The sequence below is a fragment of the Macrotis lagotis genome, chromosome 4 (genome assembly GCF_037893015.1).
Source record: "Macrotis lagotis isolate mMagLag1 chromosome 4, bilby.v1.9.chrom.fasta, whole genome shotgun sequence".
Taxonomy (NCBI): Eukaryota; Metazoa; Chordata; class Mammalia; order Peramelemorphia; family Peramelidae; genus Macrotis; species Macrotis lagotis.
This window is the reverse complement of record NC_133661.1, coordinates 226,300,480-226,328,347: the sequence shown is the minus strand read 5'-3', so window position 1 is coordinate 226,328,347 and position 27,868 is coordinate 226,300,480. Positions and strand designations below refer to the sequence as shown.

General features: G+C 39.7%; 1 protein-coding gene and 1 pseudogene across 5 annotated transcripts in view; one reads left to right on the top strand and one right to left on the bottom strand.

The window, feature by feature from the left end:
- TTC7B (tetratricopeptide repeat domain 7B) overlaps positions 1–24,744 on the bottom strand; it is a 340,869-nt gene extending 316,125 nt beyond the window's left edge. For 3 of the 5 annotated variants that reach the window (XM_074235507.1, XM_074235506.1, XM_074235509.1), the window contains exon 1: positions 24,573–24,744. In XM_074235507.1, coding sequence (XP_074091608.1) covers positions 24,573–24,693 — 121 coding nt within the window. In that variant the 5' untranslated portion in view covers positions 24,694–24,744. The remainder of the gene's footprint in view (positions 1–24,572) is intronic. The other 2 variants (XM_074235508.1, XM_074235510.1) reach the window with 2 other exon arrangements.
- A 2,467-nt stretch (positions 24,745–27,211) lies between these two features.
- LOC141520325 (aldo-keto reductase family 1 member B1 pseudogene) lies at positions 27,212–27,571 on the top strand (annotated as a pseudogene).
- The last annotated feature ends 297 nt before the right edge of the window (positions 27,572–27,868 follow it).

The window sequence follows — 27,868 nt, the reverse complement described above, 5'->3', positions numbered from 1 at the left end:
TAGATTAGAAATCAAAGGATCTGGATTCAACATATTTCTTTTTTCATTTTATATAAGTTATGTCTCTGTTTCAGTTTCTCCAATTGCAAAATAAGGGTAATGGACTAATTAGCAGTTTTCAAGTGTGGTCTGTAGATGCTACTTTTATACCAATATGAATTAAGACATTATTTGCCTATTAAAATACTTCCTTTTGGGGGTAAATAGGTGACACAGTAGATAGAGCACCCACCCTGAAGTCAGGTGTACCTGAGTTCAGATCCTGCCTCAGACACTTAATAATTACCTAGCTGTGTGGCCTTGGGCAGGTCACTTAACCCCATTTGCTTTGCAAAAACTAAAAAAAAAAAAAAAATTACTTCCTTTTCTAACTACATATCAGTAGGAGCCTGGCATATACTTCAACCAAAATGACATTTCATAACAGACTGATTGCAGAAGCAGATATGAGAATCTGTCTGTTTTCTATTAAGCTAAACATTAAAGAGATCTGCAAAAATGTGTAAAACAACCCCATTTTTTCCTCACTAATTTTTTTGTTCTTTTCATTGTGAAAATAAAGTTATTTATGTTAACATATAATAAAAATTTCATTAGTTTTCATTTCTAATATAATTAATATTCACAGATATAATCCAAATAAATGAAAGATCTTTAGGATACTCAAAAACTTTTAATCACCCAAAAGGGTATTAAGATCAAAGATTTCAAAAACCACTCTACTAGGAAATCTCTAAAAATCCCTTCTAATAAATCCTGAAGCCCTGGGACTGAGGAGCTATACTAGAAAAAAGCAGAAAGGGAAAACCAAGTCTCAATTCTGCTCCATAAGGGTGGTCTTCTAAAGATTGAAGTCACCCTAATCCAACCTGATAATCTGGGTTAAGCAACATTCTTGGGAAAGGGAAATCCTGACACTGAAAGAGCTAAGTGGTAAGGGGACTTGGAAAATGGGTGGGGTCCTGCCTTGAACAAACATTTATAAAATTTGAAAGGCAGGAAGGGGTGGTACACTTGTCTTTCAATTTTAGTTCTTAAATACACAGTTCAATCTATAGCTCATTTCAAGCTCTCAGCTAGGAGCCTGTGAAGGGAATACAGTCTAAAATATCATTCTTATTCCTAAACTCCTTTACTTTTATAGGACTGCCACAGCTGATATTTTGAGAAAATAGCATTAAGATACCTGAAGTAGTAAAAATTTTCTTTTTATTAAAAAAAGTACTGAGATTTAGAGTTAGAAAAGATTCTAAATTACATCTAGCCCAAACTAGTTCCAACAGTATCGGAAACTGAGGACTAAAGAAGTATTTACCCAAGGTCCTGCAAGAATTAAAAATTAGAGTTGGAATATGAATTCACATTCTCAGACTTCAAACTGAGTACTCTTTCCACTAACCCTAAGAATTGGAACTCCAGGAAAGAACAGCAACCAGATCCAGTCCTAACTAAGGTTATTCTCTTAAATTATTCCATTATCAAATTCTACATGAGTATCCATAAAACTAATTATCTTTACCCCATTTTCTATTCACTAGTCTTTCCTTAATTTAATATGGCTACCTCTTCCCCTGGGACTCCCCCAGAGTTAGAAGTTGTTTTTTTTTTTCAAAAGAAAAAGAAAGTAAAATAAAACAAACTTGTTAAGAGAAGCAAATTGTAACAGTAATACAAATTATGAAACACAGAATTCTTATCCTTAAAAAATCTCTAATCCATGGGGCAGTTAGATGGTGCAGTGGATAGGGCACCTATCCTGGAGTCAGGAGTACCTGAGTTCAAATACAGCCTCAGACACTTAATTACCTAGCTGTATGACCTTGGGCAAGTCACTTAACCCCACTGCCTTGCAAAAAAAAATCTCTAATCCAGAAGGCGACAACTTCCATCTTTGTTGAAACCGAACATATAGTCTCTCAGAAAACACAGGCAGTTCTTTTCTTACCCCACATTGATGACAAAACTCTAGCCAGGTTTCTTCTACTGGCTAGCTGATGAAGAAATTAAAGTTATCTATAGTCATATGAAAAAATTCTCTAAATCACTATTGATTGGAGAAATGCAAATTACACCTATCAGAAAGGCTAATATGACAGAAGAGGGAAATGATAAATGTTGGAAAGGATATAGAAAACTAGGACACTAAGGCACTGCTGGTGTGGTTGTGAATTGATACAACCATTCTGTAGAGCAATTAAGATCTATGCCCAAAGGACAATCAACTGATGCAGCAATACAAATACTTGGTCTGTTTTCTCCGGGAAATTATAAAAGACAGAAAAGGACTTACATGTACAAAAATATTCAGAGCAGATTGCTGTTTGAGTTGGGGGTTTTTTGCAATGGCAAAGACTTGGAAATTGAGGGACTACCCATCAACTTAAGAATGGTTGAACAAGTTGTGGTCTATGAATGTAATGATGAACAGGCAAATTTCAGAAAAACCTAGAAAGACTTAGATGAGTTGATGCCGAGTGAAGTGAGCAGAACCAAGAGAACACTGTATAAAGTAAAAGCAATATTATGAGTTGATCAACTATGACTGATTTAACTCTTCTAAGCAATACTATTACCAAAAATAATTCCAAAAGACTTATTATGGAAGATGTTACCCATATGCATTAAAAGAATTATAGAGTCTGAATGCAGATCCTGAAAGCTATTATTTTTACTTTTTTTTTTTTTGTTTGGGGGTTTTTGTGGTTTTTCCCTTTTGTTCTGTTTCTTCTTTCACAAAATACCTTAATGTGGAAATAAGTTTATATGATTGCATATGTATTACCTCTATCAGATTGCTTGCAATCTTGGGGAGAGAAGATGAGAGGGAGGGAGAAAAATTTTACTAAAATCTTACAAAAAATGAATGTTGAAAACAAAAAAAAAACAAAACAAACAAAAAACAAAACCCTGATTGACTTTGGAACATCTCCTTCAAACATCTGGTGTTATTCCTTTTGATAATCCAGATGTATAAGGTCTTACACTGTTAATAATAATAGTCAGAAAAATTCTAAGTTAATACCAGAAGATTCAGATTGAAATTTTGATTCTATTCCTTTCTATCTGTGTGCCCTTGGGAAAGTTACTTCCCTTCTATAATCTCAGGTTCCCCTCCAAAAAGACTGTCAATACTTAAGATCCCTTTCAGCTCTAAATACAATATTTATCAAAGGCTTCCCAAGACAAGGAAGAGAAAGGAAAGGGCTTCTGTCAAAACATTTTGAAGCAAACCTCAGGGCAATGGTAAGAAGAGAATAGCAGTACTCTAAAACTGAACAATCTGCAAGAAAAACCACTAAGGCAGAGCTCTGAATCAATGGCATTTTATTTTTTTAAAGATTTTATTATTTTGAGTTTTACAATTTTTCCCCATTCTTGCTTCCCTCCCCCACCCCCCACAGAAGGCAGTCTGTTAGTCTTTAGATTGTTTCCATGGTTTACACTGATCTAAGTTGAATATGATGAGAGAGAAATCATATCCTTAAAGAAAAAAAGTAAAGTATAAGAGATAACAAAATTACATATTAATATAGTATTTTTTTATCCTAAATTGAAGGTAATAGTCTTTAGTCTTTGTTCAAACTCCACAATTCTTTCTCTACAGATGATAGTCTCCATTGCAGATATCCCAAAATTATCCCTGATTGTTGCACTGATGGAATGAGCAAGTCCATTAAGATTGATCATCACCCCCCATGTTGCTGTTAAGGTGTACAATGTTTTCCTGATTCTGCTCATCTTGCTCAGCATCAAACACTTCCAGGCTTGCTAGATCAAAGGGCATACATATTTTTGTTGCCTTTTGGGCATAATTCCAAATTGCTCTCCAGAAAGGATGAGTTCATAGCTCCACCAACAATGCATTAGTGTCCCAAATTGCCCACATCCCTACCAACATTGATCATTGTCCTTTCTGGTCATATTGGCCAGGCTGAGAGGTGTGAATTGGTACCTCAGAGATGCTTTAATTTGCATTTCTCTAATAAGTAGTGATTTAGAGCAATTTTTTATATGACTGAATCATTTTGATTTCCTCAGTTGTAAATTGTCTTTGCTTATCCTTTGACCATTTGTCAAATGGGGAATGGCTTATTTTTTGAAAATTTTACTCAGTTCTTTGTACATTTTAGAAATGATTTCTTTGTCAGAAATACTAGTTGTAAAAATCATTTCCCAATTTACTACATTTCTTTTGATCTTGGTTACAGTGGTTTTGTCTGTGCAAAAGCTTTTTAATTTAATGTAACCAAATTATCTGGCTTGTTTTTAATGGTGTTCTCCATCTCTTTCTTGGTCATAAACTGCTTTCCTTTCTATAGATCTGACAGGTGTACTACTCTTTGATCATCTAGTTTGCTTATAATATTGTTTTTTATGTCTAAATCCTGTGTCCATTTTGATCTTATCTTGGTATAGGGTGGGAGGTGTTGGTCTAATTTAAGTTTCTGCCCTCTCTAATGAAGTAAACCACAGATCTTCCTCACAATCTGAGATGTCTACTTCCTCAAGAGTCTTAGGTTTCTAGTGCTTGAAACCCAGACAATTCAAGTGGAACAGTAAAAAAAAAATACAGTCTTATTGATGTACAGACCAATCTTGCCCCGCTACTCTAGGAGGGTTCACATAAAATACAGAATCTAATTGATGGGCAAATGGTCAAGTGAGCAGATCTTAATAGATCAATCATGACTCTTGGGGAGGTCCCACCAAGTCAATGAACATAATTAAGGACTGGGTTGATAAAGAGATGTCAAAACATCTGCATGGGACAATCTCCCCATGTTGGGCAATATTGGGATGACAAAAAGATAGAAAGGCAACAAAAATAGCTGGGGGGGAGGGGCTTTCAATGTAATTGAGTCACCACTGCCAAGCTGGGTTTGGTCACCATAAGAAGGAAAAACAAGGGAGAGGTCTTCTTGGTAGCTTTCTATGATTAAGTAATTGAACTTACAATCTGTAGTTCACAGCTCTGAGGCCTACTATCAGAACTTAAAATCACTACATCTTTGGAATCACAACAAACTGATTAATACTGATTGAAATAAAATAAGAGTCCAATAAAATAGAGGCCCAATGAATCATCTGTTACAGAATAGCAAAATGTTAATGGCCACAGAAACAAGTGAAGATGGAATCAAAAGGGCTGAAAAGAACTCTGCTGTTAATAAAAGCAGAGTAACAGTGATCTTGGTTCATGGAGTTAAATGGGCCTGAGGCAGCAATGTCCCAAGAGGAAGTTAAGTCAGAAAACCATTAAGTCCAGGGCAACTAGGTCAAGGCAACATTCAAAACTGGTTTGGTAATGGATAAACAATAGGATGCTGAATTAGACACTTAGAACTTTCATTTATCCCCACTAGCTGAACAGTAGAAACACAGGAGTCTTTAAATCTGGTTATATGCACCCAGGACCTGATCTCCACATTTGCCCAGAATCCCTTTCAACTGAAACACTTCTACAGACCACCAAGAAGTACCTATAGTGCTACTTTTCTCATTAGATTCCATAGCAACCATAGACTGGGGGTGGGGGGAGGAGTCATGATTCATTTCCCTTAGCCAGGAAAACTTTTTCCTGATTTTAATAACATATGCAAAACAACATATGGTCATGGCCCACACTCACACCCGCCAACACAGGAAAGCCATTTCTTCAGGGGGTACTCTTCAGTTCCTGAGGAGAAAATCCATCAGGAGGCACTTTGAATTCCAGAAACCTCAAAAGCCAACTCTCAATTCCATTAGACTCTCAAGTCAATAATCTTTATATTTGCAGAGACCTTTGTTTTAACCATTTACTGAAGTCTGACAAAGTTGTGTAAAGAGTAAAGCAATATAAATCTAATGAATACAGCACCTTTCTTCAAAGGAGCTCAATACTTTCTAAAATCCTCCTCTTAAGTCTAGCACAATCACTCCACAACCTCCCAAGCTCTCCAATTTGATTCTAGCCTTGAATCATAGAAGGGATCTTAGGGACCACATGGTCAAATCCCTCCAGGCAAGTGAGGGAATTCTCTATCAGAGACCTCTGGTTCTAGCTGGCAGGTTGTTTTGGTTCTCATTGAACCAGAGTTTCTCTCAGAAACTTCCACTCAACGATCCTTTACCCTCAGGGGGTAAAGAAAATAAATCTAATCTCCCTTCTAATTGACAGACCTTACTTCAAGACTTTTAGCTTGAAGAAGACAGACAGGTTTGAGAGAATGTTAATTATCCCAAGTTCCTTGTAGAGGGCAAATGGACAGAGCACTGGCCCTGGAATCAGGAGGACAAGAATACTGCCTCAGACACTTGATACTCACTAGCTGTGTGACCTTGGGCAAGTCACTTAACTCTGACTGCCTCACATCAGTGGTCCTAATTCATATCTGGTCATTGAACCCAGATGGTTCCAGAGGAGAAAGTGAGGCCAGTGACTTAGCAAAGCTCCCTCCCCACCCCAACTCAAACACAAATCATGAGCTTGTCATCACATCACCTCCCTGATGTCATGGTCTTCGAGGATAAAAGATAAACCTCATCCCAAGTTCCTTCAATAGATCTTAAGAGTGTATTGATTGATTACTGTCTAATGAAAGAGGCAGCAATTAAATTTAACTTACATTAAGACACTAAAAGGGAAAGTGATCTATGAATTAGGAGATGTGGGTTTTAGCCCCCAATTCTCATTAATCTGCTATTATCTTGGCCAAGAGCAACTAGGTGGCACAATGAATAAAGTACCAGGCCTGAAGTTCAGAAGACTCATCTTCCTGGGCTGAAATCTGGCCTTAGATATTTATTGCTTTGTGACCCTGGCAATTCACTTAATACTGTTTGCCTCAGTTTCTTCATCTATAAAATGAGCTGGAGAAGGAAATGGCAAACCATTCCAATATCTTTGCCAGTAAAAACCAAATGAGGGGGCGGCTAGGTGGAGCAGTGGATGAAGCACCAGCCCTGGAGTCAGGAGTAGCTGGGTTCAAATCTGGTCTCAGACACTTAATAATTACCTAGCCATGTGGCCTTGGGCAAGCCACTTAACCCCATTTGCCTTGCAAAAAAAAAAAAACAAACAAAACCTAAAACCAAATGAGGTCACAAAGAGTTGGACTTGGCTAAAAAAAAAAAAAAAATTGAACAACACCATCAATAAATCTTGGTCAATTCATTTAAGTCTTGATTTCTGTATCCTTATTTTTATTTTATTTTTTTATTTTTTAGGGTTTTTTTGCAAGGAAATGGGGTTAAGTGGCTTGCTCAAGGCCACACACCTAGGTAATTATTAAGTGTATGACGCCAGATTTGAACTCAGGTACTCTTGACTCCAGGGCTGGTACTCTATCCCCTGTAGCACCTAGCCATCCCTGGATCCTTATTTTTAAAAGAAAGGGACTGTACTAACTTCTAAGGTCCTTTTTAATTCTAAAACTCTATGAGTCTAAGATTCAAAAATTGTCTTTCTTCTTCTGGGTTGTCATTCCCACAGGTTACTCATTCCTACTTTTATACCTCTTTTAAAATAAAAACAATAATCATTCAACAAATATGAACTGAAACTAGGTATAAGAACTTGTGTTGAAGGAAGACAAGAGTGGGGGAAAGCAAGACGAAAGAGCAAGACATTTTCAATCTAATAGAGGGTCTTATAAAAAATTAATTTGACTTTACATGGGTATTAGTGCTTTTACTGCGCCTTAAATGTCCTTTCTCTCTGCCAATTCAAATCTGTCACATCTTTCAGGATCTCATTCAAAACAGCTCTTCCTTAAAACCTCCCCTAATTAAAACCCATTGTGATTATCATTATCTTACTGTGTTTCCACAGGACTTGTGCCATCCACTTTAATACTACTGATCTGTGATAGATTTAGTTCAATTAAAAAGTAATAAAAACTAATAGCTCAAACATATGTGTTCTTTACAAATAGACCTGAGAGGTAAGGGCCATTATTATCTCCATTTTACATATGGTGGAATTGAGGCAGACAGAGATTAAATGACTTGCCCATGATTATATAAGCTAGTAAATATTTGGGGCTGGATTTGAGTCAAAGTCTTCCTGACACCATGTCCAGTCCTTTATCTTCTCTAACATCTCTTTACCACAGTAAGCTCTAAAAAGGAAAGAATTGTGTGCTCCTTGTTTTTTAATACTATAACATCTAGCACACTAAGCATTCAAGGAATATTTATAACTACCCAGCAAATATTCTATGAAAACGAGTTACTTAACTCATAACTCTCTTGAGAGAATAATGGTAACAATGCTTCAATAAGTTTACACAAGGGGCAGCTAGATGGCACAGTGGATAAAGCACCAGCCCTGGAGTCAGGAGTACCTGAGTTGAAATCCGATCGATCTCAGACGCTTAATAATTACCTAGCTGTGTGGCCTTGGGCAAGCCACTTAACCTCATTTGCCTTGCAAAAAAACCTAAAAAAAAAATAATAAGTTTACAAAAGAATTTTTTCATAATCCAGGCATCCTACTCAAAGTAGAGTCTGAAGTTAAAGAGCAGTGAGAAATACAATTTTGCTGGTACTTAGACTCAGAAAAATTAAATGACATGCCAATTGATATGGAGGTTCAAGGCCAATGATCTTTCCATTTTACTAGATAGTAAGGAAAACTAATTCTAAAAGTAGCCTGTGCAAAATCAATCCATGACAAATTTAGATGTAAAGTCCAAGTGTTCTGATCTCTATAATGCTAGCTAAATCCTAACTAAAATACTCCCTAACCCCAAACAAGTACTAAAGAATCAAAACTTAAAACAAGCTTCCCCAAATACCTTCACCCTCCTCCAGTTCCACTTCCTTCCCATCCTTCACCCTCCTCCAGTTCCACTTCCTTCCCATTGCTGAACTGAGTAACAATACAGAGATGCCTAGGGCAGTGTCCTCAAGAACATTTCTTTCCTTGGCCTTCAGCTTGATTTTCTGTGGTTTGCGGCTGACCCATCTGTTTTGTACTAAGGCCATCTAACCCTTTTTGCCAAGGGAAACTCACTCTTTCATTTGTCACAGTTGGAGCTGGTTTCTAAACAAATCAGCAAACACTTTCCCAGCAAGGGAAAACACCTTGGCTCCTTAGAAGGGAAATGTTGGTCTCTAAACAAGTAAAATAGGCCATAAGTTCCAATAGTCTGCCAAGCATGAGGTCACCTAGAGTAGCCTGAGGCCTCCCACATGAATTTGCTCTGAATCAGAGGAGCCAACACCATTTCCTGAGGACCAAATGAAATTGCTGGCTGGATGACAGGGACATAAGGTGCTACTGCTGGTCGATGAGGCAACAGTATAATTGGCCTCAAATTCCTTTTCCACATGACCAGATTGAGGACCAAGAATAAAGCAATTCAGATTGGATATGTGCAATGAAGGTCAATGATTTTACTGAACCTCTTCAATGGGCCCAGCACTATGCTATACACTAGAAGACACAAAGACTAATATAAGGCCTAATAACTTAACTTCAGTGAACTTCGGATGGCACTGAGGAGATACATACATATATACATATACACACACACACACACACACACACACACACACAGAATATCCAAAAAAAGCAACACAGAATGGAACCTACCATTTAAATCCTCTTTATGTTTTAGCATGACAGATAAGTAACTGGATTTTCCAAAGGGGCATACCATGAAATCTCAAACTCTACTAACTTTTATGAAGTTGGAATAGCTTCAATATTGGGCTAGCAATAAATGGACTGATGAGGCAGCATGATATAAATGGAAAAAGAACACAAATTTCAGTTAGAAAACAGGGGTTTGTGTCTCAGTTCCAAACCTTACAACCTGTGGGATAATTAACAATTGTTTAACTCCTGAGTCTCAGTTCTCTCACCCAGGGGAAATAACAGATTACCACTTACCTCACATGATTGATGAGAAGGACCAGAAAGAAGAAAAGCACAACAAGCTTAAGTTTTTAGAAATATAAAGATATACCTTGTTTTATTGTACTTCGGTTATTTTTTGCTTCAAAGATGGGGGCATTTTTTAATAAATTGAAGGTCTGTTTAATAAATAATAAACAAATTTGGTAAACTTGAAAGCAATCCTACAAGTAACAAAGTCTTTTTTTCCAAAGGCATGTGCTCACATCATGTCTTTACATCACATTGTTCTTAAATTTCACAATATTTTGAATGTTTTCATTATTATTATATCTGTCATGGGGATGTATGATCAGTAACCTTTGATATTACTATTATAATTATTTGAGGGCACTACAAATGCCCATATAAGAGTGAGAACTTAATCTATAAATATTATATGTGTTCCACTGTGCTCAGCCCTGTGGGACCTTCCTATTCTCTGAGACACAACAATATTGAAATTGGGAATCTTTGCCAAGAAAACTCCAAATAAGATTACAGATTCAGATACAACAGAAATCACTGAACAATCAAAAGTAGTCCTAGTCTTTCTGTTTACTAGCTGTCTGACCTTAGACAAGGTCTTAATTTTCTCTTATATAAAATGAGAATTACACCTACATTGCATACTTATAGGATTAGAATCAATAGGAAAAAATACAAAGGCCTCTGGCATTCAAAACTCTTCATAATCTGGCTCTAATCTTTAGAATTCTTTCATTATTCTTCCTCACACACATTCTTCCCCTCCCTCTAACCAAACTGGCCTGTTTACTATTATTCATGAAAGACATTCCATCTCCTATGTTTGCCTTTTTCACAAACTGCTCCATACCTAGAATTGTTCTCCTCCTCCTTTGCCTACAAGAATCTCAAATTGGTTGTTTGGTTAGTTCTTGACTTATTGAAATTCTTACTGAAGACCAAAACAACATCACTATTTTAGACATAAGTTAGAATGTTTACAACTGTGGCTGATCAAACTAATATGAGCTCAGAAGGTTCCACCATTGGTCAGGCACAAACAGTCCATGTGAACATTTGGGTGGGCTCTCTAAATTTGCACATTCCACACTTCCTTTGAGCTGCTCCCATTCTGCCATGCTTATAGAGCACAGCACCTTCTCTAATGGGAGCACTCCAGACCAGGCAGTTCTGTGTCAGTATCTTCCATGCTGCACAATCAAGCTCAAGTATATCTCCTATTTACATGTTGTCCCCTCCCAAAAAAACCTTCTAATGTATTTCCTTTCATATGTTAGATTTATCTGTATTCATGTTTTTCCCCCTGTAGGGTATTAGCTCTTTGAGGGCAGGGACTGTTTTGCTTTAGAATCTCTAGTGTCTTACACATAACATAGGGACTTAATAAATGCCTGTAGAACAGAAGAATGTTTTTTAAGGTACCTTAAAAAAACCCTATATGTATATATGTAAAATACTGTCTGTCCTGAATACTTACTCATATTTTTTCTAATTTGCATAAAATTTTAATAAGAATGGTCTAAAAAGATTGAAATTAAATTCAATTAATAACCTTAAAATGACTCTAAGAATTCAAGTGAAAAGAAGAATCAACTTGCTATCACTTACATTTTATGTTTCTTCCTTAAGGATATATGATTTCTCTCTCATCACATTCAATTTGGATCAATGTATACCATGGAAACAATGTAAAGACTGGCAAACTGCCTTCTGTGGGGAGTAGGGGGAGGGAAGTAAGATTAGAGGAAAAATTGTAAAATTCAAAATAAATAAAATCTTTATAATTCAAAAAGAAAGAAAAGAAGAATCAACAAATGTGGTAAACTTCATTGTTATCTTATTTTAAGAATTGCCTACTATCACCTGCAGCAACCATCATCCTGAATATTCAATAGCCATCAACACAGAGACAAGAGCCTCTTAACAACAAAAAGATTTTGACTCACTTGAAACCTTAGCATTTTTAGCCATAAAGTATTTTTAATTAAAGTGTGGACATTGTTTTTAGACATAATACTATTACATACTTAACAGACTATAGTTGGCAATAAACATACCTTTTACATGACTAGGAAACCAAAAAAAGTTCATCCGGCTTGCTTTATTGCACTATTTGCTTATTGTGATGATCAGAAACCTAACTGACAATATCTAATTATCTTTTATAATTGTTTTATCTTCTATAGCATTAACGAAGAATTGATTCTAAGACAATTAGCCATCCTTATTACTTTCATAGTTAATTTCCTTTTTTAAAAATATTTTTATTTAAGGCAATGGAGTTAAGTGACTTGCCCAAGGTCACACAGGCAATTATTTAGTGTCTGAGGCTTCAATTTCTGTTCTTAATATGTTGTTGTTGGAGGACAAATCCAGTTAAATTCAAAGATACTCATTACCAGAGAGGACTGGCAACCAGGTAATGATATTTTTTTTGATAGAGCAACTCATTAAGGAGTTGATCAGTAAAAGGAATATCCCAGTGTATGATACCCTTGGGATCAGAGGATTAAACAGTCCACAACAGTGGGAACAGTCTGAAAAGTCTTCTTGGAGGATGTGGGCCTTGGAAGACAGGTAGAATTTGTATGAGCAAAGAAAGAATTGTACTATTGCCAGGAGGAATGTTATGAGCAAAGGTCATTCAACTCGACAAGCAATTATTAAGTTACTATTTTGTGCAAGACACTTTACTAAACAGAGGATACAATAATAGCTAAGGCACAGTCCCTGGATCTTGCAACAAAGGAGCACATACACAGAAACCAATAGTGAGTTCAAGAGGGGGAAAAAAAGCTAATCCTAGGCAAATTCAAGGGTTAAGATTACAGAGCAAGGGGGAAATAAATTGGAAAGATAACTCAGACCACACCCAGATGCCTTGTTCCAATAATTCTAAGGATCCTGCTATCTTCCAAATGGCTAAAAATACTTCCCAAAAAACAATAAATATGAACACTAAACCACCTGGACTAATCTCCCTCAGCCAGAGGTAGAAACCTTCCTAATTCTTCCTAGGAGCTGGTATTGCCTCCTGTCTTATGTCCAAGGGCTGAAATGAAGATTATGAACACCAAAATAAACTAATCACATTTATCCATTACTATACTAATCCCACTGATATTTAAATTCCTTCTTAAAAAAGGGTTCTTAACCTAGAGCCAAGGAACCTATTTTTTAAATATATATTTTGCTTACTATATTTCAACAGAAATGGTTTACTATATAATTCTGGGTATTTTAATTTATGCATTAAAAACATTAATCTGAGAAGAAACTCAGGCTTCACCAAAATGTTAGCAGGATACATAACATAACTGATCTAAATGGAAGCATTAACCACTATTAAAATAGTAAGTCCATTTATCAAGTATGGTAAATCGTCCTTTTCAACCTGCTCTCACACCTCCCCTTTCTAAAATGATGTCAGGGGTCAAAGTACAAAGACTTAAGAAAGTCTGTGATATTATAGGATAGATTTATATCCCTTGGCTACAAAGGGGAGAATGAAGAACAATGGGTAGGAATTATAGGGCAGTAGATTTCAGCTCCTTACAAGGAAGAAGGAATAGACAAAAGTTTTCTAAAATAAAAATGGCAAGAGGCAGCTAGGTGGCACAATGAATAGAGCACTGACCCTGGAGTCAGGAGGACCTAAGTTCAAATCCAGCTTCAGACACTTAATAATTGCTTAACTGTATGACCATGGGTAAGTCACTCTTAACCCCGCTGCTTAAATAAATTTGTTTTAAAAAATGGCTGCCTTATGAGCCTATTCTTCCCTGCACATTTCACTCTTTTGAAGGTCTTGATTATCAGATACGTTTCCCTCCTCTAAGAAATATGGATACAGAATTAATAATGCAATGTATACTGCTCCCTTAAAATGCCAGAATGACATCAGCTAGAAAATGCCAGAATGATTTTATTCCCACTCTACAGTCTGGTTACATTTTTTACAATAAGCTTTACTCCTGAAGAATTCTCTGTTTCATAATTCAGAGTTAAAGCTTCTTTCATAATTAAAATATCTCAAAATAAGATTTAAATCAGAGCAATGAAATTCCTTAAAGTGGAAACTATCATTGTGGAAGTTATATGGTTTTAAGTAAATTCAATACTCCTAGACAAAGATCTCAGGTATCTGGCATCTGAACATGACTACATAGATAAAAAGATTTTGAAAGGTAAGAAATCCTCAGTTGATTCAAAAGAGACTTGTACTCTGTGTTAAGATTGGTTCAATTTTCTATTATACTCTCCATTTCTGTAATTCAATTGTTCCAAAAAATTCAAAGAAAAATAGGTTCAGGTTTTTTAACAACAATATCAGGTCTCACCACTCCTATTTCTCCAACCAGGTTGATATACACCTATGAACTCTGATGAAAAAGCCAAGTTATACAAAGAAATACAAGCTCAGCTAGGGAAGAGAGAGAGAAAAACACAAACTTTCCAATCTTTATACCAGAATATGTGAAAATATTAGCCCCTTTTAGCCAAAACAGTTTCACAGTCTCCCTATTTCAGAAAATCATTCTTATGTTGGAGAGGATAGAGTACCCACATAACTGCTGAACCTGTTCCTTTTCCACTTTCATGCTAAGAGCTCATTCTTAAAGGACCTAAGTTCTTTGGAATAACAAAGCAATCATTTTACTGGCTACTTGGTAGGATAGGTCACTGAATCACTGAATCTTTAAAAGAAAGTGACCCTCTATCACTTTTTTCTTCTCATCAGATCACATCAGGACTATCAGCAACTATTATCCATAGAGGAATGGGGATGAAAAAATTGCTGCTTTCCCAGAAGCTTGATAACTCCTCCTAAATTATAGTGATTAACAGGGGGCGAAACTATACAAATTTGAGGTTAGGTCTCTGGCTCCCTCTTCTGCTTTGTGTTCCTAACAAATAATATCAATATCAAGATGGAAGCATAGGTGTTTGAGATCTAGAGATCCTGGGTCCACTGTTAAAAGCTGGCTGACAGACAAGGAAAGTTTCTCCTGCATTTGAAGAGGATGACCTCAAGCCCTTACTTGACTTGTCAAAAAAAAACCCAGACCTAAAGAGAGTTGACAATACAAAACCTAGGTGAAATATAAAATGTCTGTTCAGTGATCTGATAAGATAGTTCTTTCTGAGTCTCAAATGTCTACTGTAAGTCTTTTTGTCAATGTGTGCTTAATTGTACATTGTGAATCTTATCTGTATTGAGCATTCTTTTATTCATAGGCAATAAAGTCATTTCATATCTGATTCATTTTTATATATTGAGTATGTTTCTACTTTCCTCTTTACGGGAGACCAGACATAAGTCAAACTTAATCTATAAGTCATTTTTCTACAGGCTGCCAGAGCAAGAAAATAAAGAGCCTAAGACAAAGAAGCTACCTGAAAGAGGGATGAAGGAGAGAGAGAGAGAGAGAGAGAGAGAGAGAGAGAGAGAGAGACACTTCCGGTAGAAGATGGGACTGTAGCTGGGATCTGAAGCCAAGAGGCAGAGACAAGGAGGGGGAGCATTTCAAGCATAAGGGACAACCAATGAAAATGCCCACAGTCAAGACATGGTGTATATTGTGCAGGGAACAACAAAAAGGGCAGAGTGCATGTAAGATTTAAAAAAAACAATCTTCTCTTCTTGCCTTATAAAACTCACCACAATCTACCTTTCATGATGGATTTTTCCTTCATGCACTCTTCATTTCTGTCAAATTGGACTACTAAGATCATATGTTTTAGAGCTGGAAGAGACCTTAAATCTACACCCCCCTCATTTTACAGATGAGAAAATAAAGGTTTAGGACAAGAGAATGGCTTTCCCCCTTTGACACAGAGATTTCATTATTAGTCATATACCTCAAAAAGGTGAAAGGGCCCATATAAACCAAAATTACCACTTTTTTACTGTAGCAAGGAACTAAAAACAAAGTGTAAATCCTTATAATAAGTAACAATTAAACACCATGCTATGAGAGGGGAGTACAAAGAAAAATAACACTACTCTCTGATCTCAAGGAACTTACTGGTGAAACAACATATTCACAAAGTAGCTATGTATGCCTATATAAAAAGTAAAGCAGAGGAAGCAAAGAACAGGAAAGGACTACTGTAGAAGGTGACAAATTCCATCTTGAAAGAAACTCAAAATTCTAAAAGAATAAAGAACATTTCAGGCATGACTGCAAAGAGGTCAAGATTAGAGGTAGAGTCTCATTTATGAAGAATATCAATTAAGATGACACAGCTAGACCAAAAAATACATGCAAGAGAGTAAAGATGACAAAAAGATGAGTGAGGTTGTGAAGTGCTCTAGGATCTGGGAGCTTATTAAATGGGTATTGGGAGATGTTAACGTGGGCAGATCTCTACCTCAGGAAAATCATTCTAGTAGCTATGTAGAAAATGGATTAGAGGGGCGGCTAGATAGTGTAGTGGATAAAGCACCGGCCTTGGAGTCAGGAGTACCTGGGTTCAAATCCAGTCTCAGACACTTAATAATTACCTAGCTGTGTGGCCTTGGGCAAGCCACTTAACCCCATTTGCCTTGCAAAAAAAACCTAAAAAAAACGGATTAGAGTGAGTAGAGACTTGAGACATATGAGAAGGAATAGAAGGCCAATTCAACAATCCATTCAACTAAGGTAGAGTATGTAGAGTTAAGGGTAAGAAGTATAAGAAGACATAGTGGCTAAGAACCTGGAAGAAGGTTGATACCCTCAACAATGTTAGGGAAGTTCAGAAAAAGGGGAGTATCAGGAGGAGGAGAAAAGCACAAAATAAATAGCTTAACAGCTTAAAAAAAACTAAGATTTCTTGGAACATCTTATATGAGTTCTCTTTTGAACCCAAATTGACATCCAGTTCAAAAAGTACAATAATGATGTAAAATTGAAGCTAAAAAAAAAATTAAATCTGAGAAGTCTTCTGCATAGCGATGATAACTGAACTTGTGAAAGCTATAATCCATACAATGAACCCTTAATAATGATGAACTCTGAGCTTAAGGGAAAACAAAACCAAAAAAGTATTACCTTCTCTACCTACATTAGAACTCCAGAGGACCTTATTCAAACCCAAAGCTAATGATTATTACTTTGGTGTCCTGAAGCAAGACACTTATACCCCCTATGCCACACGTAAAATAAGAGGTACCTTCCATCTCCAGAATTAGGATCTGATGACTGTGAAGACCTTCCAGGCCCTACTCAGGGGGTACTTTTTCCCTGAAGTCTTGCTTTACTCCCTTAACCAAGACTCTCTAGGGCTTTATTACCCCATTTGTCAACTGAGAGAGGATGAACTTGATGAAATCTAAGGTTCCTTTAGACTTTATATTTATGATTATTTAATATTCTCCTACTTTTTTTTATTTTAGCACTATCTGGATCTCTAATTTTCACTTGTAGTGTATCACATTCATTTGTGTACATGTTCACTCCTTGAGGACAAGTACTACTATATATCATCTTTGTGTTCTGCTCATAGTAGGCTTATTTTATATTTAATGAATTAAAACAAGATTGAAATTTAGGCAGAGTCAAAAGTTTCTTGTTTATATATATATATATATATATATATATATATATATGTATGTATGTATGTTTTTCACTTGGCAAATGCCTCTCCACTGCCTTCTGAATACTTATTTTTAACTCTTCAGAGACTAAAATAATTGATTTCTAGAATATTAAATATAAAGAGATGTGCCCTGGGTACTTGAGAAATTTGGATTATTAAAGGAGCTTCACATTCTATTAAAGGTTATTCAGTCTGGTCTCCTTCTGCTTAATTTTGAAGTCAATTCATTGGCCATTTGTACTATCTGTCCAAAATTTATATACTGATGAACAGCACTATAAGTTGTCCATTCATCTAGCACAAGCATTCTTTTTTTCTGTGTAGATAACTAGGCCTAACTCTTTTGAGTAGCAATGGACCCTAAAGTACAGGAGTAAAGGGTACTATTAAAAAAATAGGTGATGCCTCTCAGACTGGCCAATATGACCAGAAAGGACAATGATCAATGTTGGAAGACATGCAGGAAATCTGTGGAGCTATTAACTCATCCAACCTTTCTGGAGAGAAATTTGGAACTACACCCAAAGGGCAACAAAAATGTGCATACCCTTTGATCCAGCAACACCACTACTGGGTCTATACCCTGAAGGGATGATGAAAAAGGGTAAAAACATCACTTGTACAAAAATATTCATAGCAGCCCTGTTTGTGGTGGCAAAGAATTGGAAATCAAGTAAAAGTCCTTCAATTGGGGAATGGCTTAACAAACTGTGATATATGTATGCCATGGAACACTATTGTTCTATTAGAAACCAGGAAGGGATAGGGATGGGAATTCAGGGAAGCATGGAAGCATTTGCATGAACTGATACTGAGCAAGATGAGCAATACCAGAAAAACACTGTACACTCTAACAGCAACATAGAGGTGATGATCAACCTTGATGAACTTTGCTCATTCCATCAGTGCAACAATCAGGGACAATTTGGGGCTAGCTGCGATGGAGAATATAATCTCTATCCAGAGAAAGAATTGTGGGGGTTTGAACAAAGACAAAAGACTTATTACCTTTAATTTGGGGGGGGAACCCATTATCTTATTATGTAATTTTGCTATCTCTTATACTTTATTTTTCTCATCACATTTAACTTAGATCAGTGTATACCATGGAAACAATGTAAAGACTAACAGACTGCCTTCTGTGGGGGGTGGGAGGGAGGGAAGCAAGAGTAGGGGAAAAATTGTGAAACTCAAATAAATAAAATCTTTCTTTAATAAAGAAGAAGAAAACGGTGATGGAAAAAGAAAGGCTGTTAAGGTTGCAAGAGTGAGGGAGGTAAGAGGTGGATAGATTGAGGATTTTTTTTTGGAGAAATTGTGGAAGGCCTCTAGAATGTTGGGTGGATTGTCTTTGACAAATCTATGGGAAGGCATGGGAAAATAGTTAAACAGAGGGAGGCATAAAAAGGTTTCAGTTTGCATCCATAGAGGAATCATGTGAATCAGGAAAATCATGAACTCATCTAAGAATTTGGTCTAGTACTCACAAATTACTAGAGAGAAAAATAAAAAACCAAAATAGAATCTTAATAACTATATGACACATATTAAGGGAAAGAATTTCTTTTCTAATCAAAAATAAAAAACGCCAAATGAGGAATTGTGAAACTGTAAACCTCTACTCCTGGAGTACCCACACAAGGAAGAAAAAGTGGCAGCAATCTTTCTAATTCTTTCTTTTTGAGGGTGAAATGGAAACTAATTACTAGAAGGGTATGGGGAACCCTGATTTATACAAATTGAGGGTGGGGTTGAAGGAAGATAGCAAGAGACTCTCTGGAAGTATACTCTTCTCCATGCCATCCTTATTCAACAATGAATATAGCCAAAAGAGCACTAAACTCAAGTTAGGGCTGGGCTTTAGTCTCATCTATTATTCAGCTAACCAGTTAAGTGATTAAGCAAGAAATCTAATAATTTATAAATGGTGTTGGAATAAATTATCTATATCTTTTAGTTCTAACACATAGAATCATATCAGGACCCAGGGTATAAATATTAGCTCTGATGCTCACTTCTCTCTTCTCTAAAATGGAGGGGGGGGTGATGATGCTTGTACAATGTATACAAAGGTCAAATTTCAAATTGATATATAAATGTATGTTGTTAATACTCTTCAACAATTCCAGAGATTGACAATAGCCCTCATCAGAAATACAGTGAGCCAAAGAAGCAGCAACAGGCTAGTGTCCCATTTTGTGGGACAGGCTAGTGGCCATCTTTGGCAAGCACACTTTAAAGCTGCCAATCCCTGCTCTAGTCAATTAACCTTGAGTGCTTTCTAGTCTTTATCCACTTTTTAATTTTCCTTATCCTGAATCAGCTATAATTTACCTTTAGCCTTTCATTCAATTACTGCCTTGAAAAAAAATAAAGCTGGGGGAAGGTAAATTAAAAGGGTCAATGAACCAGCAAGGGAACAGAGTTATCATTTTTCCATTTCTGGGTTTTACTTTTCAGCTTGTAATTGCCCTTTACTGTACTTATCTAAATCTTGGAAAAAATTATAAAACAACACATCTCAAAAATTGTGAAGACAGGGGGCGGCTAGGTGGTGAAGTGGATAAAGCACCAGCCCTGGAGTCAGGAGTACCTGGGTTCAAATCCGGTCTCAAACATTTAATAATTACCTAGCTGTATGGTCTTGGGCAAGCCACTTAACCCCATTGCCTTGCAAAAAAAAAATTGTGAAGATAAAGCAAAGTGTTCCAACAGCCTTAGAAGATCATTAGAGATGGACTATTAATAATTAAGTGATACACAGACTAGACAATGCAATTTCTTCTCATTTGAAGCAATAACAAATGCTATTTTGAGAGGGTCCCTTATGTATTAACAATAACTTTAAATACAATAGTATACATTCATTTTAGACAATTATGAAAATAGCTAACTTTCAATCCCTTCACCTTATTTTAAGCTGCAAATGATTAGGGCTCAAAAGAAAAATGGGAAATAGGCTCTTAGTCAAATGGCTGGTTCACCCTTAGTCTTCTAAAAGTATTTACTGATAAAGTTGAAAAGTGGTATTGCCAGCTGAGTAGTGTCTCATTCTCCTGCTTTTGCCTCCTAACCTCCTCCTTCATCACTAGCTTCTCTCTAAGTATAGCTTTTGTTTAATTGGTGGGATGGAGTGGTTTGATTTCTTTGCCTTTCTTTTTTAAACTTACTAAACAGTCTCTGTGATCTTTTACCATCAAAGTAAAGATTTACCAGGCAGTCTTTTTGGTTCAAACAACTAGGGCCCCTGAAACACACCCACTCATGTAGACACCCAACAAAACTTTGCCCTCCCCATCAGTCTTGTTTAAGGGGGTTACAATCATGATAAAAGTGAAAATCTACAGAAAATTTAAAGGTCTATCTTAGGGCTATATTTAGCACTCTCTCGGTTATTCATTCCTCTGCCTGGATTCCTTGATGAAGGAGTCAAATGATTAAAGGCCAACTCTTCATGTTAAAAAAAAAAAAAACTACTACAGAGAGAATCAAAAGCTCTAAAATCCCAGCAAAGATATACTATTAAATATAAATACTTATGAAAATTACTTAAAAATCTAAGGGCTACAAGTTCCCCATCTGGGAAAAGGGAATGATAATTCTTGCATTAACTACCTCTCCCAAAGTTGCAATGAGAGAAGTGTCAAATTTAAGAATACTGTGGGAATTTGAGTTGATATGATTGAATGATTAGACTTTTATCCCTTCACTGTGTTCTGACTCCAAGTCTAGCATTCATCCTACTGCATACTAGACTAAATCAGAGGTCATGGAATCAGATCCTCATGCTGCCCCCTGTGTGACCTCAGAGAAGTGTTGTGGGTTCTCAAGGCCTCAGGAACCCTAGCTACAAAATGGGAAGGATAGACCTGAGGAACACTAAGGTCCTTTCCATAATTCTATGATCCTCTCTTCCTAAAAGTGAAGAAAATGTCTAGAATGATCCCAGTAGGGAGAAGAGAACATAAAAACTCTGGTTAAACCATAGCAAAGATGGTCACCCCGGAAAGATGGGGTGCCTGAAGCTTCTAAATGCAGTAACTGTGTCACTTTAAGTGGGGGGAAAAAAACTGTAGACCAGAAGTAAGAAGAATCAAGTTTAAGTCCTGGATCTTCAACTTGACCGTTATGAAGATGTTCAGGAAATCACTCATGAGCCTAAGTCTCCTTACCTAAAGGATTATAAATGTAAAAGTACTCTGGAAAACTATTCAGCACTATAAAGTATAAGGTCTTATTATTATATGATTGTGATAGCTAAGCAAGTCACACAAACAAGAAAATGTACAACTTTGTTTTAAACCTATTTCCCTAGCTTCTAACTTCACTTCCATTCTTTCCTAGTTATAGCTATGCTGACACATTAATTCCACAAATGGGCCTGTAGCAGCAAAAGTGAGGTGGTTAAAGCCAAAGTCCTGGTCAGTGAAATTTACCACAGGAGAATGAAGTGTATAGTAAGAAATAGGGCATTGACAGTTGGTCATATTTGGGAAGAATACTGAAGTACAGAATGCATACCTTAAGAGTTCTCTACCATTTTAAGAGTGAAAAGAAGGTTAAAAAGCAATGGATGGATCTTTCCTAATGTAATATTGTTATACTAACCAAAACTAATTGACTTCAAATATTAGCAATACTTGTTTCAAAAGCAAATACGATCATGCAGAGCTTTGCTCTGGAATTGGATTATCAATTCAGTACTGATTCTACATAGTACAAGTTTAAATTCAGTTAATTTGAAAGTAAATAACCAATACTGGCAGTGATATACACACCAAACCTGCCATTCTCCTACTCCATTCACACCTGATTCCCTCCTAAGTATCATATTCTTATAAATATCCTATGTCATATATCACTCAACCCTTACATAAACACTGTACATCTTGTATATAGTTTGGGTTACTTGCATGTTGTCTCCCCACTAGGCTGTCAGCTCCTGGGGAGGAGAGACTGACCTCTGCCTTTCTTTGTATCCCCAAAACTTAGCACAACGGCACCTGACACTCCATTTTTCAAAGCTATAATATATTAGTTGTCCTAAGGTTCTCTGTCCATTTTTGCAGCCTTGACACAGCTATGTCCTGACTCCCAGAGCTTCCTGTAGACAAACCCTGTCATGTCTCAGAATACAGCCTCTATACATGTAAACTAAGCACCTACTTCCTCCCATGCACATATCTTTATTCTCTGTGACCTTCAGAACTAAGTCTGGACACTCCATACACATACTAACTCCCTGTAATCCTCAGAGACATTCACTGACTCCCTGTGACCCAGCCTCCAGACATACAATCATGAGTCCTTGTGTGACCCAACCGCATGAATAGAACCCTCGTGGCTATGATGTTGTGCATATTGGATCCTGCTTCAGTGACCCTCCCCATGCAGATTTTGTAATGCCATATTCACACTGATTCCAATCATCTGAAGACCCAGCCCCTGCCTAGCATAACCTGGACATAACTGACCGTTCTCTGAATTTCTAGTATATACAAATCCTAACTTGTTCTGTCTCCTATATAAAGGTCTTTATATATGATGCCTCCATCCCCACCCCAGGAAACATCCATGCACATCCATGACCTCAGGGACCCCACCCTGACCTCTCAGGGACCTTCTTTATTTATCTATGTAGATGCCTTGCTTTCCCATGAAAATACTCAGAACACAGACCCTCCTATCCCAGATGCCCCTACGGTCCCTAAATAGACAATATGCATCCTTATGAAGTTCAGACATTAATAAATTTGCAAACAGCCCGATTCCCCATGCAACCCTGCTACAGCAAGCAACTGGCATGAATAATCAGAGTCTACACACACTCTGACATCTTAAGTTTCCCATGCCAACGCTGTGCCTGTCACACAGTCCGCTTCCTTGTGCCCTGGAAACAAGACTTCTATACATACATACCATTGCACACGCATACATGAACCATGAGTTCCCCAGGGATTTACACACACACATGCAGAATGGGAGGAGACTCCAAAACTGGTGTGGGTCTGTCCCTTACTTGATCGAGATCACCTTCTTCTACAGGGGCGGCACAGTGGGTAGAGCCCCAGTCCTGGAGTCAGGAGGACCTGGGTTCAAGTCCGGCCTCAGATACTTAATAATGACCTAGCTGTGTGGCCTCCGGCAAGCCACTTAGCCCCACTGCCTAGCAAAAACCTAAAAAACAATAAAAAGATCACCTTGCACAGTCTCTCCCCACAAGTGGGCGGATGCCCAGGGACTAGGGAAGATTCCCCGCGCCGGGGCGAGCCGGTCCCCAGGCAGCGACCCTCGGGCCTGGCACCCCATTCACTGCCCCGGCGGTGCCCTGGCTCCCCCACGGGTCGCGGCGCGGGTCTGCCTCTCTTCCCTTTGCCGCCCAGGTGGCGCGTGGCAGAGGGGGGGCGCCCGGGGCCAGGAGCCCCCCGCCGGGGCCGGGAGCCCCCCGCCGTCCCGCCGGTCCCCAGTGGCGGCCCGCGGGCGGCGGGGCCTCCTCTGCCGAGCATCGCGCCCCCGTGCCCCCGCCCCGGGCCGCGCTCTCGCGTCCCCCCGAGTGACCCCGTGCACAAGGCCTCCTCCACGGGCCTGGGCCGGGCGACCCCCCGCACGCCCCGGGCCGCGACCCCGTGCCCCCGGCCCGGACCCGCGCTCCCCGGACCCGCGCTCCCCGGACCCGGCCCCGCCGCTCCCCGGACCCGGCCCCGCCGCTCCCCGGCCCGGACCCGCGCTCCCCGGACCCGGCCCGGCCCTGCGCTCCCCGGACCCGGCCCGGCCCTGCGCTCCCCGGACCCGTGCCCCCGGCCCGGACCCGCGCTCCCCGGACCCGCGCTCCCCGGCCCGGACCCGCGCTCCCCGGACCCGAGCTCCCCGGCCCGGCCCCGCGCTCCCTGGCCCGGACCCGCGCTCCCCGGACCCGAGCTCCCCGGCCCGGACCCGCGCTCCCCGGACCCGAGCTCCCCGGACCCGGACCCGGCCCGGCCCCGCGCTCCCCGGACCCGCGCTCCCCGGCCCCGGCCCCGGCCCGGCCCCGCGGCCCCCCGGCCCCGCGGCTCCCAGGCCCCGGCCCGGCCCGGCCCCGCGCTCCCCGGCCCCGGCCCAGCCCCGGCCGCAGCCGCACCGTTGGCGATGAGCTTGGCCGACAGCTGCTTGCAGAGCTCGGGGATCCGCTCCCACTGGCACTCGGAGCGGCAGCGCTCGATCTCCGTCTCCAGCCGCGAGCCCGCCTTCTTGGTCGCCATGTCGGGCCTCGGGCCCCGGGCTCGCCGGCCCCGGCCCGGCCCCGCAGGCCCCGCAGGCCCAGCCGCCGCCGCCGCCGCCGCCGCCGCCTCGGACTCCCGGCTCCGGCTCCGGGCTCCCGGCTCCGCGGCGTAACGGGAGCCGAGCGAGGGGGCAGGGCGAGGGGCGGGCGGGGACGGCGGCGGCCCGGACAGCGCCCCCTGCCGGCCAGGGGCGGCGCCGCAGCGCCGGCCGGGAGCCCGCGGGGCGCCCGAGGGGAGGGGCGCGAGGCGCCGCGGTCAGAGGTCCGGGGAGTCCCCGCAGCGCGCCTTCCCGGCCGAGCCCCCCAGGCCGCGGCTCACGGGCCGCCCCGGCAGGGGCGCTGCTAAGCGCTGTGCCACATACTTTAATTGAGAAATGAGAAATGAGAAATTTACGTTTTCCTTTGTATTCCGCTGTATGTTTTAACTTTTTAATTTTTAGATTTTAAATTTAAATTTTTAAATTTTTAAATACTTTCTGTAACAAGGGGTCAAAAGTTCCACCAAAATGCCAAAAGCGGACCCTTTTGGCATTTTGGTGAAACCTTTATACTGATTAAGCACCTAGGACAGCACCAGCCCTGGAGTCAGGAGGACCTGAGTTCAAATGCGGCCTCAGACACTTAATAATGACCTAGCTGTGTGGCCTTGGGCAAGCCACCTAACCACTTTGCCTTGCAAAAACCAAAAACAAAAAGGAAAAAGGAAAAACAGCAACAGTAACAGTAACATGTACCAAGCAAGGGGCAGGCAGGTGGCTCGGTGGTTAGGACACTGAGACTGGACTCAGGAAGACCTGAATTCAAATTCCACTCAGACACTAGCCGTGTGACCTTGGGCAAGTCACTTAACCATTCTTGACCTTAATGCATTGGAGAAAAGAAATGACAAACTGCTCCAGTCTCCTTGCCAAGAAAACTGCAGGGTGAGTATAGACTGAGGAGCAAGGGAGAATTGAACAGAACTGAACAAAAAAAAAATGTGCCAAGCAAATATAAATATCAGTACAAAAGGAGACAAAAGGCCTCCAGGAACTTATTATCTAATGGGTGAGTTAACCAATTCAATATACATTTATTAAGCATCTTCTCTGCACAGGTGGAGTGTATGGGATGTTCAGGGAAGACTGCTACCGCTACCTCCTTTTCAGGTCTGCTCTTCCATCTGTGATGTCCACTTGTGGCTGCAGCACATACAGAAGGCTATTCAGGAGGGTAAATCATCCTGGGCTAAACCACGATGGAAGAAACTGACAGACCCCAAGGCTGCTATGGAATTAAAGGGGGTCTACCCCACACCTCTCAACTGTAAAGACAGAATCAATAATATACCTTATCTTTCTACTAGATTACATCCCTTAAATGCTATATATGCAAGTTGTGAAAATACAAAATGCACATTTAGTTGATTTGTTTTTACCAATACATAATGAAATGATATGAACAAAATATTATCTGTTATCCAAGGGAAGAGGAGAAATAATTCTGGGCTTGGGGAATGAGGGAAGGTTTCACAAAGGAGAGAATCCTTCATTTGAGACCTTGAAGGATCTTAAGAGTCAGAAATGGAAAAAGTGAGTATGAGGAGGGAAATAGATTCCATAAGCAAAGATGACCTGGAATGGTAAAGGGCAGGATAGATCTATGGAACAGTAAGTTTGACAGGAATGAATCCATTTTGGCAGAGTGGAATAGTGTATAAGGCATGGTAGATTGTATCAGACTCAAGAAACAGAAATCCACCCTATTCACTACTCCTTATCATGTCAGTACTCATTTCTCTGACACAGAGTATATTTCCTTAAGTTTAAGAATTCTTAGAGGATAAGGATTGCAGGGCAACTAGAAACACACCATCAGGTTTGTACTGTGGGCCAGTTGTTACATTAATAGTCTAAGCCATCTTCTGCAGGATCAGAACATCATGGCTATCTTCCTCATGCTAAAGAACAAGGCGAAGATGATTATCCTGGACGGCACTTGTCCCCTCCAGGCCAAGTAGACGATGCAGTCAGTGAAGGCTACAACTGATAATGGATACCGCTGCCCAGACTTGGACTTTGCCCATATCTATCAGAATGAGAATGAAGTAGGCCAGGCCACTCAAGAGAAAATGAAAGTGAATTTTTTCAAACATAACGATCTCTTCATTCAAGCTTTGGTGCATATACCATTATAAAAGTCTGCCAATGGGGCAGCTAGGTGGCACAGTGGATAGAGCACCAGCCCTGGAGTCAGGAGTACCTGGATTCAAATCCATTCTCAGACACTTAATAATTACCTAGCTGTGTGACCTTGGACAAGCCACTTAACCCCATTTGCAAAAGCCTAAAAAAAAAAAGTCTGCCAAAAAACTCTGAGTGACTTTTAAAGTGGATTACTTGAATCTCTACCTTGTTCTTTGACCTACAGGATTCAAGGCTAGGAAGGAGCTTTTCCCATTGGAAGGCAAGGGTAATGTCATTGTCAGTAATATAAACTTTGCCAACAGAAGGACAGACATGGAAGAGTTGATGGATGTGGGATTGGTGAAAGCCATTGGAGGATCCAATTTCAACCAGTTCTAGAATAAGAAACTTGACAAAGCCAGGGCTGCACTGGAGCATGAGACTGAGTGTCATTCATATCTCACCCAGAAGTTGATTAAATATTGCCAGTCCAAGTGACAACCTACAGTCCTCCAGATCAGCCATGGACTCCCAAGTTGGCCATCAAGGATTGCTGAGAACTTTCAGATGTTTGATTTTGAACTGACTGATGAGGAGATGTTGATTATTCTAAGCTTCAACTGAGACTGGAGAGTCTGTACCTTGGCCAGTGCTGCTTCTCACAAAGATTACTCCTTCCATGTCTCATTTTGAAATTCTGGTTAGTTGCTGCACAGTTTACTGATGCTTCTAGCTGTATTGACTTATCTTGACAAGAGTATATTGTTTTTCTACATTGCAATGCTCAACCCTGGCCTCTGCTCCCAAGAGTTAGATCAACCAGGGAATATCAGTATTGGGTCTCCAGTTGATTAATTCCTGGTTTTCAGGACCCTCTTTCCTAACCAACTAGGAGAATTACAGAATGACTACCCCCTCCCCAGCAAATGGTTTTCTTTTTTTTAGTAACTAGCAGATTTTATCTGCTTGAAGTCAAAAACCTTAATTTGT